We start from the raw sequence: 19,954 nt of genomic DNA, 5'->3' as shown, positions 1-19,954 counted from the left end.
TATAACATAGACAATTATCTCTCCTTAGTTGTAGTAAATAAGTTTGTATTACAAGTGGTAGAATTAAGGTGTGACGTATGTTTAGTTGAGGTTATGACAGTAAAGTTAAGGTCGCCAAACCTAGTTAAACAGTCAGCAACAGACAGCTTGGCTGTCAAGACAAGTCAAGTCAGTACGATGGAACATCGTCTGGAATTTGGTTTAGTGCTTAGGCTCATACAGTACGGACAGGCAGAACATACAGAAAGACAGTACAACATACACAGCACACAAGACATATTGTTTGTGACATTCCTGTTAATAGACTGGAAAGAGCCAAACATAGGAATGTAATAGTAGTCTAAATCCCAAGTACACACAGATAACTCCGCAACCTTATTTTGTGTTTTTTATTCACGTTTGCTCAAAGATATAGTATAAGCCCTTTTCACTCCCCACGTCTACAGCTCCATAGATTTCCATTCAATCCAATCAGTCAGCTTCCCCTAAAAGGGGGCGGGTACGTAGAGCACGTACAAAGTTCCCGGATGTGTCGGTTATACATACATGAAGATGAAGAACTATTGGCAAAGAACCAACTAGCAGAATTAGGGACCCAACAATCAAAATGATGCTGTTACTGTTTCAGGAACTCAAAAAATTTCCCCATGAAGGCTACTGGTCTCCACAGTGGAGCACAATGGGGCTGTGCTTGTCACATGAAATGTGCTATATAAATAAAGCTGACTTGACTTTTTGTTTGTTTTACTGGGCTATCCTCTGTTTGCTTCTGTAAATGTATCCTAAATTCACCAAACAAGCTAATCTGTTTAAGATTAAGATTTTAAGATTAAGAATCTGTTTAAGAAATACTACCTTCATGTCAGTAATTATGTCCTGCAACGCAAGACCAAATGTGTCCAAACTAGCTAATTTTTAATGTTTCATTCGCATATTAATAGTGATGACGTTATTAGAGACAGATTTCCCTGTATTCACCTGTTGTATTTCCCTTTAAGTGCAGTAAATTACCCTGTTTATCTAACATGGTAAAAAGCCTAGTGATGTTCGAGAACATTCATTTTCTTTACTGAAGGACTGAGGCAGTGAGCTAAAGTTTTCGCTAACCTAGACTAACTACATTGTATGCTAGCTCATGCATTTAGCCTACTGTAAAGTTCACTACATTTGTTTTTGTCGACGACACCTCAATGACACACCGTTGGTTTGTCAACGTGAGACACTCTCTTCGCTTCGTTTGTCACAATTTCTACACTGGTCATCCGGACTTTATCTACTGGACGCATTCCAGAGGCATACCGAACGACTATGACGAACACTTTCTTTGAAACTTCCAGAGTTCTGGGAGTTGTTGGCTTCGGCTTGGTTTGCACAGATCGAGGCGCAGTTTGCTTCGCGTGAAATCACCGCTCACACCACCAAATACTACTATGTTGATTTACAAAGAGCAGCTGTATGTCCGAGAAGATTTCAAGGAACTTTTTTCTGTCCTATATGAGCTTGGAATACAAATTTTCATCAGTGGTCCACTCCCAGCCGAGGGAAGCTTTGTTTTTACAAGACTTTTCAGTTTTAACACCTGGCTCGCAAAAACATGCTTTTCAGTTGGAATGAACTTTATTGGCAATTTTAACCTTTTCTGGAATCACAGACAATATTTCAGACCAAGTAGCACAAAACTCAGTTGGATTGGAGCCAAAATCTTAACTGAAAACTATCGCCTCTCTCTGCACCACCCAGCATTTTGTCTGCCAACCTTGAGCCGACCCTCTGATAAGCGCTCAGTAGCCGTACAGACGGACCAAGACATCAACAACTCGGCTAAACCAAAACACTCTGCACAAGCTGAAACAGAGTCATGCCGAACCCCCCCTGTTGTAGGGCCCACTGACAATCACCCGGTAGACCCCACTGAAATAAAGACCTAGGAGGAACATAAACAGCCCGCTCAACAATGCCCAACCACATCTACTGGAACAAATGAGAATGAGGAGATAAACTATGTTGGAGTGCTGCAGAAATCTGTATCACCTACCAAGGCTGCGGAGACGCAGTATAAGTAAGTATGAGTATAAGTATACTCTTTTGATCCCGTGAGGGAAATTTGGTCTCTGCATTTATCCCAATCCTTGAATTAGTGAAACACACTCAGCAGGTGAAGCACACACTAATCCCGACGCAGTGAGCTGCCTGCTACAGAGGCGCTCGAGGAGCAGTGAGGTGTTGGGTGCCTTGCTCAAGCCTTCAGCCGTTCCTACTGGTCGGGGTTCGAACCGGCAATCCTCCGGTCACAAGTCCAAAGCCCTAACCAGTAGGCCACGGCTGCCCCAGGAAAAAAGAATTATGCTGACATACCAGTGTCTGGTAGCAACATGGACACTGCTGGAGCTACTGTGGAAAGTGAACCACCTAGGCAGTCAGATGGAGACTGTGAACAGGTGGGAGCTACACCCCACCCCAACTCCCCTGAATACCCATCACCATCTCCACCCCAGCATATGTCACTCCCTGCAAGTATGCAGAGACCAATGCTAATAAGCAGGCAGCTTTTTAGCAGGCCAATACCATCACCCCTGCAGATCCCCTGCAAACAGGCAGGCTGTGATATATCAGCCCGAGACCTTCAACTGTGTTCCCAACCTTTACAGCACCTAAAAAGCCACCCCTCCCCCTCCCCATTCAGAAGAATCTTTTCAGCAGTCATATTCTCAGCCGGCACGTAACATGGAATGTATAGTGGACAATACTGACAACAACAACAGGGATCAAATCACTAACGCTGACCTGCAATAAAGCTGTTTAATATTATTGTGGTCCGTGCAATAGAAATGGTACTGACAGTAGTTTTGAGAACATGCCGGGACCCAGTAGGCCCATGACATTCTCTATTCCTGTATGGATTAGCAATAGAACGAGTCAAGAGCATCGACCTTAGAAGGTACACCAGTCAAATCTCCTACCTGTACCACAACAACCACAAAATTCCCCCGCAGCTCATATTACCTCAACACTTAGCACTTCTGTTCCGGAACATAAAAAAATGTAAAGTTTCTGGTTTTTGTTTTCATTCCGTGAACCGGTTCAAAGCCTTGCATAAGAAACTACAAATTTGACTTGCATCTGATGTTGCAATATATCGTACATAAATCATGCAACATATTCTGCCTTGTCTGTGGACATTGTTATCTGCAAAGCCGGTGCTGGATGAACAAATAGCGTGCGTGCGACAGAGGGGAAGATCTTTGGTGTTGCTTTAACATAGAGATGGGGGCAAGGGTCTGCAGTTGTCTGCCTGCTCTTGTTTATTTCAGAATTTCAAATGGAAATTGCACTACATGTTCTTTCTCTGCAAGGCCACTTCGCAATTAACAGAGGTTGCAATCTGCCATTTGTAACTGCAAATGCTTCTTTGACACATCAGGGAACATTAAGTGAAGTGAAGGCGATGGTAGCTTAGTGGCTAAGGAGCTGGGCTATGCGGCATATGGCATATGTAAATCGCTTTGGATAAAAGCGTCTGCTAAATGAGTAAAATGTGATCTTGAGTAATATAAATACATGTATTTTATATAAAGTGAAGAGCTTACATACAAATAATTATCATTCTCTTTTGCCTTTGCATTTGTATGCATTTTATATGTGTCTGTTTGTCTCTGCAGGTGATGATTCCTTCAGATGGTGGTGAAAGAGTTGACGTTGTGACCTTAACAATAGGTTGGCTGAAACGAATTTGTCAACTACTAGGTGTGAAGTCAGAGCATGTACACGAGGGCGAGCTTACTGCCTTTCTTTCTTTTGGCATTGCTTATCCTCAGAACTTCCTACCTGTGATTGACACATACAGCGTTAAAAGGTATTTTTTATTCTTATAACTGAATAGGATGTAATTATCATGAAATCAGGTAGTGCTTAGCGTCCACTAAAACTAGGAAATTAGCCATCTTGTAAATGGGATGCATTGATGACACATTTTTTATTTTCCCAGAAGAAAGTTTTGCCGTCTTGTGTCTCACAGAAATAAATCAGATCTTATTTGGAGATTGTTGAATTCTTACCTGTTTCTCCTAAACCCCCTGTAGGAGAAATAAGGAGGAACAGGTTAGATCCAGGATCAGTGGAATGAGAACAAATCTCATTGTGTCACATGAGTATTTTAAGATCTTAAGGAGAAACTATGCAGTATTGGCAATTTCCTCACTGTTTTCTTGGTTTTTGCTTCTTTTTCGCTGGCTCCGTCATGACGAATGTCTGAGAGACTCCATCGCTACCTTGTTCTAGCTGGTGCCTGGCGTGTATGTATATTTAAATGCAGTAAAGCAATTGTTACACTCGTTATACTTCCTGACACTGAGGCCGCCGGCCCGCCGGCACAAAGTTGCAAGGGTGGTTTTTAAGCTCACAGGCGCTATGGGGAAGCGAGGCGGCCACCATTCAACCCGAAAAAAGTCATATAACCATTCCAATGACTCCGAAGCTGTTAAATTAAGGTAAATTAAGCTAAAAAACCTGCATATTAAGCTAAAAGACCTGCATAGAAGAGACAAGAAGACAATTGGCAAAATTGTATGTATGGGATTGTGGATGACAGTGTCCGGGTATCAGAAGTTAATGCATGTTCAGGGTGGTAATGCAGCCACGCCACGGAGTGACTGTTATACCTAGAAATGCATTAACTTCTAATACCAGAATGCTGTAGAATCTATTATCCTGCTTCTATCCCTGTTGCCACACTTGTGTTGTGTTAATTTGCTGTCATAACTTCCACCAGCTAAAACTGTCTTCGTATGGAACTACTACTTTCCACCACACATCAATTTACAGGACAAGCTGTCGTTACTAGTTCTATTACTGGATGCTAAAGCCCAGTCATTAGTTCCCTCTCTCTCTTGCCAAGCTAGCATATCCCAGGATTCTGTTTAGTCTTAGCTTTTTATTTTCACTGTTTTACTTACTCCAAATACAGTGTAATAAAGCTAAAAGCCATCTCAGTCACACTGCAAAAACTGCTTATCTAACAAAATCTAACCAAGTGTTATTAATCTTATATCAAGATAAAAAAAAATAGTTGGTATTTTTTCCAGTATAAAGAGACTTACCTAGCGCTTTCTGAAATCATTTGACTTAAAATAAGTCAAACTTTTCTTAAATTAAGACATCTTATCCTGAAAACAAGCAAATTTGTCTGACAGTGCGTTGAGTACATTTGTCTTGATAAGACTCCTTAAAATAAGTCAAAATCTTCTTAAATTAAGTTACAATGATCTTTCGAGAGAGCGTTAGGTAAGTCTTTTCATACTAAAAACAATACCAAATAGATTTTTTGATCTTAATATAAGATTATTAACACTTGGTTAGATTTTTGCAGTGTATATATCTGTCTGATATGTCTGTCAGATTGCTAATTTGATGATCTGTTGTAATGTGACAGTTCATTTAAACTTCACAAGTTTGGCAAATTGATATACAGGCATAATTCAGCCAAAAACTGGAACTGCTTCTTAGGTGTGAGTTAATTGACGTTGTAGCACAGTGTTTCTCAAACTTTTTCAGACCAAGGACCACTTAACCAATAAGAGAAAAATCACGGACAGCCTAGTTAAAAAATAAATCAGTAGACCTACTCCAACAGTATATTACACAACAGGTCTACTCACTGAACCACCTTGCTTATTGTTTTTGCACCTTGCTTATTGTGTCAGAGGATTCATATGATGTAAACTGGCGTAGCTTACAGATGCAGTGTTGCAGAACTGTTTGGATTTACATATAAGTTGGTTCAATATTGCAAACAACTGATCTATATTTTATTTTACCACGTCTGCTAGGGGACCACTTGGGATAGCATGCGGACCACCAGTGGTCCCCGGACCACACTTTGAGAAACACTGTTCTAGAGCTTATTACAATAGGAAATTCAACCGAGCAGTGGTATAAGTAAGAGATAACTGCCGGGATAACAAAGGAGTTTCCTCCGCCTAGTCCATTAATTCTGTATAATGGACACATCGAAGGCTTTATCCTGTTTATCACCCAGCTGCCACTATAGGTAAAAGTCATGCCTTTATAACACGCAAAGGAAACAAGCAGTTCAGTTTAAAAATAAGCTGACTTAGTTTGTTGTCCTTTGGTCCTGACAGTTATAAGGGTCGGCTTATTTACAGTTGACTCCATTGCTGCGTAGCCTGCTTCCAGGCTCAACCATCTTTTACCATTCAATGAGCATTGTTATGGAACGGTGATTCAACTTGTTTATCAGATCTTTGTCATAGGTGTCCCAGAATGAATAACCACTCTACAGCCAATCAGAAAAGAGTTCTCTCTGGGTGATTTAATTAATGTTGATGTCTAGGAGAAATAAGTGTGTGTGTGTGTGTGTGTGTGGGGGGGAATAAAGGTGCTTTTCAGGGCAGGAAGGAAAAAAGGAAAGAAACCTTGAGAAGACCCTTTCTTGTATGACAGGATAGGTACAGACAGTAAGCCTATAAAGATTTTATGACCGCCGCACAGAGAAGCGGCTGTCTTATAGGTTTAGTCAGACTTTTTTTTTTTCCAACCCATTCCATAACCACTCATTTCATGTATAGCGCCACCTAGTTAAAAACGAAAAAGTAAAAATGAGGTGTTGTAATTGCAGGTATCTGTGACCTAACATGGTCAAAACTGCACGAAATTGGAAGTGTAGGATCATTATGACACCCTCTGAATGCACGCCAAGTTTTGTGGAATTCTGTTCATGGGGGGCCATACAATACATTAATTTATGTTACTGTGCGACACAGTTTTCTGTGAATATCTCGAGAACCGTAGGGCCTAGGAGGACCACTTTTTTTGTATGTTGGTCTTAAGGGGTCATGTCAACCCATCCCATTACCACTCAATTCATGTATAGCGCCACCTAGTTAATAATTAAAAAGCAAAAAATGAGGTGTTGTAATCACAATATCTCTGCCTGACATGGTCAAAACTGCACAAAATTGAAAATGTAGGATCATTATGACACCCTCTGAACCGTGGACTTTCGTTCATGGGGGGGCCATACAATAAATTAATTTATGTGTACATTTAGTGACCGTACACCAACAAAGTTTTCTGTGAATATCTTGAGAACCGTAGGGCCTAGGATGACCATTTTTTTGCGTACTGTATGTTTGCCTCCAGGGGTCATGTTAACCAATTCCATATGCACACATGTGCATAAACAGATATTCACACACACACATACATTCACAGTAATCATACGTATGACACATACACACACTGTAGACATATGTATGCATGCATGCACATGCATGCATACATACACAGGCACACCCACAAGCACATGCATACATACACACACAGTAGACATATGTATGCATGCGTGCACACATACACAGGCACACCCACATGCATGCATGCACACACACACACACACACACACACACACACACACACACACACACACACACACACACACAGACACACACATAAACACGTACACGCACACATGCACACAATTCAAGAATTTCTCAGAATTATGAACAGGCAAGATGGGGGTGGGGTTGTATAACATGTATTTTACATGTGAAATCTATGAACTAATCATGTTTTGGTACTGGTCTAGCAGATACCAGTGAGAATTGAGTGTGCATAATGCAATTCAGTGAGACAGTTAGAATCATATATGCCTTTCACCTTTTGTTTTTAGCCAGCAGCTAGACCAGCAGATACCCTGACTTTGCTGAATTACTGAAGCTAAGCAGGCTTAGTTAGTACTTGGAAGAGTAGGTTCCTGCTGGAAGTGGTGTTGGTGGCTGACCAGTATGTGACACTCTTCCCCGTGGCCAAAAGCCACCAAACAAATATCAATCCCAATGTCCTATTGCAGTGACAGGGACACTGTACTGCAGGAGATGTTTTCCTTTGCATGAATGTTAAATTAAGGTCCTGACTCACCATGGTTGTTAAAGATCCCATGGCACTTATCGCAAAGAGGAGGTGGTTCCCTGATTTGCTTTATTTATGTACACATACATAAAGACACACACACACACACACAAAGACACGTAAACACACACACACACACACATGCACCCATACAAACACACCTACATACACAAACACAAGCACACACACACACACACACACACACACACACACAAAAACACACAAAACACATATACACAAAAACAACCACACACTCTGCACACACTCAATTACAAACACACAAAAAAGGAACAAAGTGGGAAATGAACACAATTTGACAAGCGTGACTTATTTTTGTGGAAAAAATATGCTGGACTGGGCGGCGGTCATATTTTGTACCACTCTGCGGTACATCTAGTTATTACAAGGATAAGCAATAGGGAGATTAGCCTGTCAGTGTTGACAGTTGAATTGTGTTGTTCCCATATTCAAGTAGTGGTTACTGTCTGTCTATATTGCAATGCTGGTCATGTGTGAATCATTCCACACGAGCTGAGTCAAACTATATAAGTTGCATTTTTTGGTTGCAGCAGTGGTCTCCCATGTTTTTGTGCCGTGGCACTGACTCTGTGTGAGTTGGGGTATCAGCCAGTGGGTGTGCGGCTGGACAGTGGTGACCTCTGCAAGTTATCAGTGGAAGTACGATCAGTCTTCCTTCAGTGCTGCAATCAGTGAGTACCTGTCTTTTTATAAAATGTATAGTTTTGCTAGAAACACTTTGGTAACAGATTGGAAATAATTAGGTAGTTCCATGGTAATAATTTCATGCCTGACAATGCTGACAAATAATCACCCACAAAAAATTCCATTTGTCAAACCATTTTCAAAAAACATTGTGAGGAAATGGCCCCTTATGAGTTTGTGGCAAATATCTAATCATGCAAAGGTTTGAACATAAAAGCTAATACCCATAATCAGTACCATGATCTTTGGACTAGGGTTTGCCATAGTGAGTCTTGTGTCTAACTTGGCCAGGTAACCAAGCTACATCACCAAGCTACACCTAGCTGATATAAACCTGTAAGTTCCTAATGCCAAGTTTATGTTCTAGTGATGAAATGAAAATAAACCCCTCACAGACACATAAGGCTCTATTTAAGCAATCTGAAACGCCTGGTCAGATAAGGTTTAAAGACATTTAGGTTAGAATTAGGTTAGAATTTTTGTTGCCAGGCGCATTATTCAAAATGGTTGTTTTAATGATTCTTAATCAGTCATGAGTGTGTTTTGGGCGTAACATCATTTAAACCAATGAGAGTGACATCTGGCAATCCCTTTAAGAGCAAGCAGCGCACCATCAAACAGCACTCTTAATATTTTGACAGTCAGCGCATCTGAAGGAATCTGCTTGCATGCAAGACCTGGTAGGCTAGGCCAGTGTTTCTCAACCGGGGTGCATCTGGCATCCTTAGGTGTGCCGCAGAAACGTAGCTGACACTAGGCTAATAAAATAAAATTGAAATAAATTGATGCATAATTTTGGATTCTTTCTTTCTAGCTTTATCAGACAGTTAAGTAAATGGAGGACACATTAGAGAAAATAGTTCAAATTATTTTTTTCTAACACCGAAGCTGCAATCAGTGTTTGGAACGTAGCGATATCGGATGAGTTGTCATAGCATTGTGTCGTGGTTAATTAGCCAGCACATGGACAGGTTTTTGAAATGAAAAGCTCCAGAGTCTGATACATCTGAATCTGAATCCTCAACATCATCCTCTTCATCCTGTGGTCATTCAGTGAAGGAGGTAGAGACCTCCAGCAAGACTAAGAAACGACAGTATGATGACAATCAACTCACGTTCGGATTCATCTTCTAGGGGTGGATAGTTATAACACATTACAAGCACATGAGTAAAAAAGTATCCCATGGCCAATGACATATATTCAGCTCTAAAGTTACTGTAGACCCTAAATAGCGATTTGTCCATAAAAACGCCAACTTCATTACCTTTTTGGAAGGACAGCATGAAATGTTAACAGATCTTTCTTTTTCTTGCAGTAGTATGCCACATTGTGAACAACTTACAAGTGTTAGATCCAACTTTTCTCTTTTACCATCCCCTTGGGACATGAAGGGTCTGAAGTTAGAAATAATTAAATGAAAAGAGAATGCAACTAAAGGAGCCAAAATGTTTAGAACTTTATTACCCTTCTGCAAGGATAACATTGGGTGTAAACCCATTGTTTTTGGCAATTTGATGTCAATATAGATAAGATACTGAGGGAGAACATTAGGATATATATGACCCCATATGACCATGACCTTTGGCCCAAAGACCTTGAATACCTAATAGCTGATGTTCATTCTCACTATAGGACAGTACTAAAACCATGTTTGCTTTGTTACAGTTGATTCCACTGTTTGTTGCCTGCTTGTTGCTAGTTCAATTGTCGTTTACATTGATATGGACGGCAGAAATGGGGACTCGAGTCTGAGACTCGGACTTGAGTCACACTTAATGCTCTCCTTACACTGAAAGACTTTGCAAAGATTTGGAAAAGATTTTTGAAAGACTACAGTCTCAGACCCTCTCACATCTAAAGACAAGTCCTAGACTTTTTAAGTCACAGACTACGATTTTGCAACGACTAGGGATCTTGCAGACTTGCAGGGTCACTGATTACAAGGCTGCAGCTAGATTCCTTTAAATTATTTTCCATTGTGCATATCAACAGGAACTCAAACGATAGCTAACTCATATCAAAGTCATATTTTCGTGTTTCAGCAGCACTGTTTCATGTGTGACATCCCTAACCGATATACAGTTGTTCTATTACGTGGGATAGCTGACTAATAATTTATAAGAAACAAAATATCAAATAATCATATACATACTACAAACTACACCTGTCACCTACTTTGCCCCTTCCTGTTTGTTGAAGAGAGGTCACTATTGGTTTGTATATTGGTCACGTCACTATTTGCATGAGCCACGACAAAAAGACTTGCGGTAATATCAAACATGACTAGAAAAAGACTGACTCGGACTGACTTAAAACCACTAAGAATGGCACCTTACACTAAACAATCTAGTTGACGGGAGTGCTCCACGACTCCAGTACAACTCCCATGATTTCTGTCCGACCTTTGAAATTTAGACATCGGCTGTGAAATTGCACGAAAATCGTACAGGCATGAGTTGGACACTTTGTTCAAATTCTCAAAGGTCTTATCCAGAAGATCGTGTTTTAAGATCCATAGAATTGTGCAGAAATACCCATAGGCAGAGTTTCACATTCGAGCCAGGGGGGGCAAAAAAAAAAACGTAGGCCAATGTCTCACAATAAAACGCACCACGTAAGAAATAAAGGTCTAGCTGACTCGAATACAAGCCTGCCCCAAAATAAAGGTGTTGTGCTTTGTGCACTTACAAGGAGACTTTGTGCACATCCCAGGTGCTGAACAAAAAAAGTCAAGTTTTTTTATGAAAAAAGTTTGCACGCTCCTTGGTACGATAACGTTTGATTTGTTCTATCCCTGTAAATCTCAAGGTTGAGAGTGGGTGTCCTGATTGGTTAAAGTGAACCGCCAGAGGACTCTTTTCATTGTTGTTTCTTATATTACTTGTATGTTCACTTATTGTTATCATGTGAAATTGTCTTGTGCACAACGTCCACAAGGATAATATCCGTCTGGAATGTCGCTTACAAAATGTTGTGTTGGTGCTGGTTGACAGTCTGCCTTCACTACATAGTCCCTGATGTTGTGTGGCCTCTTGTAGATAATCCTTGGTGGGGGCCTGGAGGCTTTTTGGCATGTGGGGTCTGACTGTATTATATGCCAGTATTTTAGCACCACTTGTTTTATTTGTTCCGCCACTGGTGAATAATCCAAAATGCATTGTACCTGCCTTTCTGTTTTCTTAGTTAGATGGTGTAAGGCTTTCAAGCTGGGTAATGCACCTTACCTTGTTTGCCAGTCAAGTTTTGTGAAGTTCGGACCAAATTTGTGACCTGTAAAAATTTTGTTTAGCTTTCTGTTCAATCCAATATGGCGGAAGAACGATTATGCTCTAGTGACATCATCTGCCGAGCAACTTACACCCGTACTGACCGAACATTTTAAAGTTGGAACAGTGTCTCTGTCTCAAAGGGCCTAGGCGCAGGAGCTGGCCAAGAATTAGGGAGACGGGAATAATCAGGGTGCGATTTGTAGGGGGGGATGGTGGGGATTTCCACCTCCCACCTCTGGTTTTCCTATCCCTACCTCTGCTAAATTATTTTTATCCCCGGTGGGGACAACATTTATCCCCCTCTGCCCCTCATATTGATTAATGCTACTTCATATAAGTAAAGCGCTGCAACGTGAGAACAGTCTAGTAGGCTAGCCTACATAATAATCTGACATCAGAAATGCACCGTCACCATCAGCACTCATGCTGCTGCTGACACAGTGGCTGTGTGATAACTTAATTTGGCCTTGATCGTGAAGGACATTTCAGAATGTCGAGTGTGTAATCCATCTTAAATGACTAGTTTCAATGGAAAAGTTAGCTGGACAAATGAAAGAAAGGATTCAGTGAAGCATATCGTCATATTTTACAGTAGAACCTTCAAAATTAGAAAACTGATGCAACTGAGATGGAGGACAACTGCACTTAGAGTAGAACGTAGGCCTGTTGTCCGAAGGAACTTACATTAAATGAGGAGATTTTTGCTGAATGTCACAAAAATGTTACAGAAATTGCTTGGCATCGCTTATTCAATGGCTCTCTACCCAAAACACCTGTAGTTTGTGGAGCCTCCTCTACATACTTGCTGCACCTGCCCCCGAGCGAGAAAGCACGTTTCGTTTGATAAATCAGCCAGTAGGCTAGGCCTAGTAGACAAATAACTTTCAAAAATAATCTGTACTGCAAAAACGAATGTTGGTGGGTATTTAAACTATCTAGCGGGTGTTTTAACAGCTGCAAGAAATAGAAGCTTCATGGTCTTTATCATGTTCTGGTTCGTAAATTATTTTCATAAAACTTCAAGTTGCCCTACTCTCCAAACTCTTCACTGCACTGTAGCCAATTAACTGACAGTATGATAGTAGGCTATTTATTTTCTGTAGGCTACAATAAACACATTTATTTTTTCAACTTTTGCAATATTACGCACTTGGCTACTGAGAACGAAATCAGCAGGAGAGAATGCACATAGCCTACGCAGCGTGTAGCGCAATGTGTAGGCTATTTGGTTACCAACTAACACTGTTAGCTAATTCACTAATCGAATTCGTTCATTTTTTTTTTGGGGGGGGGGGGGGTTACAAACGTGTTCAAAATCATCTCCCCCTCTGGTTTTTACACTAATCGCACCCTGGGAATAATAATAAGAAAACTAGAAGAACAATAAGTGTGCTGCTTTCAGCACCCCAAAATGATGAGCCTGGTTTCCATATCAAAGAATCAAAAGTTGGTCATGGCATGCACAGATCAACTGTGCTTTTGAATAAATAGTTTACCGATATGCTTCTCGCGTGACATGAATGCAAAACAATCATAAGACAAAGCATTTATCCTTGATATAAAGGCTGACATAAGATATATGCAAGCATGATCACATCATACTTTTCCAGATATGGGTAGCCTAGACTTTCTTGAAAAACAATATAGCCAGAGTCCTTTTAGGTAAGTCCCTCCACTCAGCGGCCATATTTTAACACTTGTTGGGCACTTATCAGGCATCTATTTCGGCAGAAATGCGTGTGCACAAGGCTTCACGACACCAGCCTTGCTCCAGCGGTGAGATCACAACACATGATTGGCACGCTGTATTCACAACACAGCACATGATTGGCACGTGACTCGAGTCCACATCTCTGTACTCAATCATCAACACACTTGAAGTATACCTATCATTAGTAAGTAAGTGTTAAGATTTAAGATTATTCTCCTGGGAACTTGCAAACACTTCTATTTAGGCTACTAGGCCTGTCAGCATTAACGCATTAATCGCAATGCAATTAAGGACCATGAATAATGTGTATTTTTTTTTTTTTATTATCATTAATTGCGTGTTGCCAAAGATTTTTTTATTTTACAGTCACGTATTCTGTTGTCAACAGTCTACTTTGGCTGCTACTATTTTGACCTTTGCACCGTTTCTTGTCCTTAAACTGCCACAGACACTTCCTAGTATGCTTCTAGTCCTCCTCCTGTAGTCATGGACACTGGCGCCGACATGAGCATGGCACACTGCTTTCAACATTCAATTAGCCTGCATTAAATTCCTTTGTTCTCAGTAAAACTCCACACACCAACATCACACTTTGCCGCCACTGTCGTATAAATTCAGCTCCATAAAATCCATTGTTCATCCAGTGTTTGCCAGTTAAAAACTTTGGCGCTGATGTGAGTGGCAAGTGACGGTGGACTCATGTCGGCGCTGGTGTCATCTCAGTTGATATGAAATTAAAATATCACCGAAGCTAAACATTGTTTACACTACTGCATTGTTATACTATACTGAACTGAACTGAACATGGCTAATGGACTAGGCTATTTCGGTTTGCTATGCATTTCATTGAAATGTGCTGTGGGCGTAGGCTACATTTTGCACATGCTCTTGCACATGCATATTTCTTAATATGTAACGTTCCTTATTTTCAACTGAACTGAAAGATAATGAATATAGGCTATATGGAGTATTGTTTGTTATTACCTTTATATTTTTTGCACAATTTGTATTATTTATTTCAGTTTATATCGGCTATATTTCTGAAGAATACAATGTGTTGCTTCAGGCCCGCTACACATCTTTTGAAATTTGATTTTAAATAATCAAATACGTCATAGGGCCCTATCATGCACCCGGCCAAGGTGGCGCTAAGCGTGACACAAGGCCTATTCTTATCTTACTTTATTGAGTGTTAAAGACATAAGGTGTGGTCTGGCGCATGATATAAAAATATCTTACACCCTCTAAAAATCATTACACCACTGACCAAGAAAAGCCTGGTCTATAGCGAAAGGCGCATATAAAGCACAGCTGAAGATGCACTGTCACCAGATGTAAGCAGCAACACCTCTGCAGGATATATATATATATTTTTATTCAGTCATTTGAGCATTATTGGGGTAAGTGTTGCTTTTTTCAGGCTATGTTTTCAATGGTAACCCATTGTCAGTCAATAGTTAAAGTAATTAACTGTATAACTGTCGACTATGAGACCATGGTGAAATCAGTTTCACTTTGCCTATGAGTTCAAATAATAGATGAGTGCAGATGCATGTAGGCTATACTCTGCTAGTCAAAAACAGGTTTTAGCAAAGCAAGGTTTAGTGGAATCCCTGTTCCATACAGTCTCGCGTGCAAGCAGATTCCTTCAAATGTGCCGCTGACTATCAAAATACCGCTGTTTAAAGTTGCGCTGCTGGCTGTTAAAGGGAATGACAGATGTCATTCTCATTGGTTTGAAATGATGTTACGCCCACAACATACCCATGATTGATTAAGAAACATAAGAACAACCCTTTTGAGCTCTGCGCCCAGTGTTTGATCACAAAATCACGCCATTAAAGTTAAGCTCATAAAGTCACTGACTTGGCATCTGGGAACAACTGGCCAAGTCAGTTGATGGATTTCATAACACCTTGCCAAAGGACTACAGTTGAAAATTAGCCGGCTGGCTAACACAAAAGTGTTAAATGTGTGTTGTCCTTATAAATAAGTAAGTAAATAAATAAATAAATTAAATGAAAGCAAAGGAACTTTCTTTGCTTTCATTTGATTCCCAATCAAGATACACTGGTAAAAATGACTTTACATTATTAATATGGACTTCTGGAAAGTTCAGAAATGAAAAATAATAGAATTTTAATCATGATAAAATATGTGATTAATTATAGAAATTTAGCAATTTAATCGCAATTTTAAAAATGTAATTGTTTGATAGCCCTACTATTTACTACAATAAAATACACTTTTAAAGGTGTAGTAATATTTTCCATTAGTAAACTAAATTACCATTGTAAGTATGAGCAATGTAATATACTTCTTAAAATTATGCTTAATGTACATTTTGAAATACACATATATTTAAATGCACTGTTTGCAAGTACACTTACAATCACATATATTTAGTGACACCAAATACACTTTGATGGAGCAGTATAAAAAAGTATTATACTTTCCATAACTGCACTAAATGACTACTGTAAGTTACACATACTTACAGTATACATATACATATGATTAGAGTTACACTGCAAAAAATAAATTCTAACCAAGTGTTTTTGATCTTATATTAAGATTAAAAAATCTATTTGGTATTGTTTTTAGTATGAAAAGACTTACCTAACGCCCTCTCAAAACATCATTTTGACTTAATTTAAGAAGACTTGAACTTATTTTAAGGAGTCTTATCAAGACAAATTTGCTTGTTTTTAGGACCAATTTGCTTAACGCACTGGCAGACAAATTTGCTTGTTTTCAAGATGAGATGTCTTAAAATAAGTCAATTTTTTTTTTTTTTTTAATTAAGTCAAATGATTTCACAAGAAAGCGCTAGGTAAGTCTCTTTATACTGAAAACAATACCAACTATTTTTTTTTATCTTGATATAAGATTAATAACACTTGGTTAGATTTTGTTAAATAAGCAGTTTTTGCAGTGTATATACAATTTAAAATACACTTACAATAAAATACACTTTTTAAAAGTACACAGATATGCCACTTCAAGTGTTATATTTTTATTTATTTTATTTATTTTTTTAAATTATATTTATTTCAAGAATACTGATGCTGTACTTAATGACTTTTAGATTGTATTAGATAAGCAGTTTTTGCAATGTACTTGCACAAACTGGCTCTCCCACAGCATCATGCATACTGCTGTAGCATTTATTTCAGTTTAAACACTGCAAAAACGTATTACCTAATAAAATCTAACCAAGTGTTATTAATCTTATATCAAGCTCAAATACTCTAGTTGGTATTATTTTCAGTATAAAAAGAGACTCACCTAGCTCTTTTATGTAAAATCATTCCACTTAATTTAATAAGAGTTTGACGTATTATAAGATGTCATCATGAAAACAAGCAAATTTGTCTGCCAGTGCGTTGAGCAAATTTGTCTTGATAAGACTCCTTAAAATAAATCAAACTCTCAATTAAGTCAAAATGATCTTTCGAGAGAGGTAATTCTCTTCATACTAAAGCCAATACCAAAGTTTGATCTTAATGTAAGATTAATGACATTTGGTTAGATTTTATTTTTTGCAGTGAAGCAAGATATATTTCTGAAGAAGACATTATGTTGCCTCAGACTTATTGCACATCTTTTGAAATTTGATTTGAAATAATCAAATAAGTTCATATGAACTTAAAAACAGCTCTGAAATGCAAAATCAGTCCCGGCGTCATGGGGGGGCTTTGGGGGGCCAGGCCCGTCCTGGAAGTCATCTGTGCCCGCCCTGGACGAGCTTGGCTGCACCAACCAACCCCAATCCCATAGATTGATTTTGAACACTTATTAAATGTAGGCCTATATTACACGTTTGTCAATCTAGCAAGTAGCAAATAAAACTTGTAAAATCTGTATTATTCATAGCTAATCAATCAGGAACATTAGGTAAGCCCATCACCTAAACGGAGAGGAGGTTACGTGGCGCAGTCTACTTCACTTCTGCACTAACCCCTGTCATCCGATGACAAATATGGCTTATCGGCTCGCAGGTAGGCTATATCTCATATCGTAGTTAGTAGAAGTAGGCCTAGTATTTTCTGGGTTTGTTTGATAGCGTTAACCTTTAGGCTACTGTTTTTTCTTCTGACCTAGTCGGAGAACAGGGAGCTTGTTACCACTCCAGGGCCGAAGTTATCCGTAACTTCGGGGCTAACTCCCTAACACTCTATCTGAAAGTGGTTAGCAAATGAACGAGGATTTTGGTTTTATCTGCGGATTTATACACGCATCTCAGTTCTAACACACATATCCCCTCTCGCTTTTTCTCTCTCCATCTCTGCGCACGGGGCTCTCTTAAACAATTGCATCTACATTTTCATATTAGAATGTTTTGTCAAGTGTAAGCTTAAACTACCGTGATCAATTTAAATTCCCGTGCCCTCCCCCTGGAAAGGTGTAATGCCCGTCCGTGAATTTGTGTCTGCCGCCGGCACTGTGCAAAATAATAGAATTTTAATAATGTGGTAGAATATGTGATTAATCACAATTTAAAAAAAATGCTTGATAGCCCTAACCTTTGTGTAATGTTATAATAAACTCGTATAGCTAAGTAGTACACTTTTTGTTATATGTTTAGTTTATAAGTTAAGTACACATCATTTAATTGGCCTATGTCACCGAATTGTAACAGAAACAATATCTTACACATCCCAAACTGGCCTGTTGCAAGCTCCCTTGAAAATGAATAAGGTTTTAATGAGAACATTTGCTTGCTTGGAAATTCAGTGTAAATATGTGTCATTGTATATCCTTAGTCCATATATAATTATACTGTCAACGGTCACTTTTTTTCATTATGCTTATTGTATGTTTTAGTTTTGAAGTAAAACAGTTCCTGTCCTTGATCATCATTGGCTCCAATGGTGTGTCCGAGCAAAGTCTTGGTGATCTCAAAAAGAAGGTGAGAATTCATTGTTTTCATAATCTTCTTGTCAGACATGTTGAAAGTAATAAGAGGACTTTACTTAACATTTCTCCACACTTCTAGCCTGGAGCAGTCATAGAACAGTTGAAGCTGGAGCAAGAAGAACCTGTGTATATACATTTAGAGTAAATACATTGGCCCTCATTTATGAAACAGTAGGACAGGTGTATGCTCATTTGAAGGCATAGCATGGCTTTTATCAATTTCAACGTGAGCATTGGCTACGCTCAAACCTCACGTGGAGTCTCAACTCGTTTTTGAAGTGGCATAGTGAGTGGATCGTGAGTAAGGTTTAGTGGGGTGAGTGTCACAGTAGCCAGCTGCTCCGTATCTGTGCAGTATGTTGTATGGGTAATTCGGTGTCAAATCTGATAAGGTTGTTGCTGCACCGTCTCAGAAAAATCATATTGTCTGGTAATCAATGAATAGTATTATTCATAGGCAGCCCAAACTTTGTAGGGTGGAAGACAAACATGTTCTTAGTATGACTGAACCATTAAAAGTTTGTACAGCATTCTAATTGATTTTCTACAAGGCCAAAAAGAGGGACAAGGGTAGTATAGGCATTTGGTATGAATCATTATTTTTTTCTTTACATACTATATTTTATTAATGTTATACCACTATTTGAACTCTCCACATATAATGGGATTAAACAAGGGGAGGTTGTGTTTTGGTCATTTTCATAGGATTAAAAAATATTGGTACAACATTAATAAAATATAGTATGTAATGAAAAACATAATGATTTATACCAAACGATGCGGAATGACCCGTATGCAGTTGGTAAACCTCCCTCCCGACGCCTTAAGAGTGCTAGTGAGAGAGCAAGCAGCCTGGGCTCTTAGCTCGATTGTTAGCGCTCGACTCCCGATCCAAGTTGCTGCTGTTGGGCTTCAAGTATGGGCGCAGGGATGAACAGTGTGGCTCAACGCAACGCAGGATACACCAGTGACGCATCATTCCCATACTTCAGATGGATTGGTGGGGCATAAAAAAAAAGGTTTGGTTCCTGTTGGTTGTCAGTTGAGGCCATGGGTCGGTAGGGATTTTTTTTTTTCCCCAGTGGCAGTAAGGGATAGGTAGAAAATCAGTCCCTCCAGGATTTCGCGAGGTTTTTTAAGACTGTTGCGACCTAAAATGCCTGGATGGAAGTTGCGGTGTTTTTAGCTGCTTCTTGCGGAGAAATTGCAGGAGGAAGTGAAAATTGGAAAAATATTTGCGAGATTTTTTTATTTTTAATTTAGGGCAATTAAGGTTAGTAAGACCAAAATCACACTGATCATCTTGATGCTTATTAAAAAGGATAATCAAAGGTAAACAGTAAGGATTACAGAAAATCAAAGTAGGCCTACTTTATTTGTGAAAATGCTTTGACTGAGGTAATT

General features: G+C 39.3%; 1 protein-coding gene across 3 annotated transcripts in view; it reads left to right on the top strand.

The window, feature by feature from the left end:
- The window catches only part of naprt (nicotinate phosphoribosyltransferase), a 54,857-nt gene that overhangs the window by 17,896 nt on the left and 17,007 nt on the right, over positions 1–19,954 (top strand). For 2 of the 3 annotated variants that reach the window (XM_048253171.1, XM_048253169.1), the window contains exons 6-8: positions 3,660–3,853; positions 8,496–8,636; positions 18,458–18,542. In XM_048253171.1, the coding sequence (XP_048109128.1) occupies positions 3,660–3,853; positions 8,496–8,636; positions 18,458–18,542 (420 nt within the window). The remainder of the gene's footprint in view (positions 1–3,659; positions 3,854–8,495; positions 8,637–18,457; positions 18,543–19,954) is intronic. The other variant, XM_048253170.1, reaches the window with a different exon arrangement.

Source organism: Alosa alosa, chromosome 9 (assembly GCF_017589495.1).
Source record: "Alosa alosa isolate M-15738 ecotype Scorff River chromosome 9, AALO_Geno_1.1, whole genome shotgun sequence".
Classification (NCBI taxonomy): Eukaryota; Metazoa; Chordata; class Actinopteri; order Clupeiformes; family Clupeidae; genus Alosa; species Alosa alosa.
The sequence above is the reverse complement of the archived record's forward strand: the minus strand, read 5'-3'. Positions and strand labels throughout refer to the sequence as shown.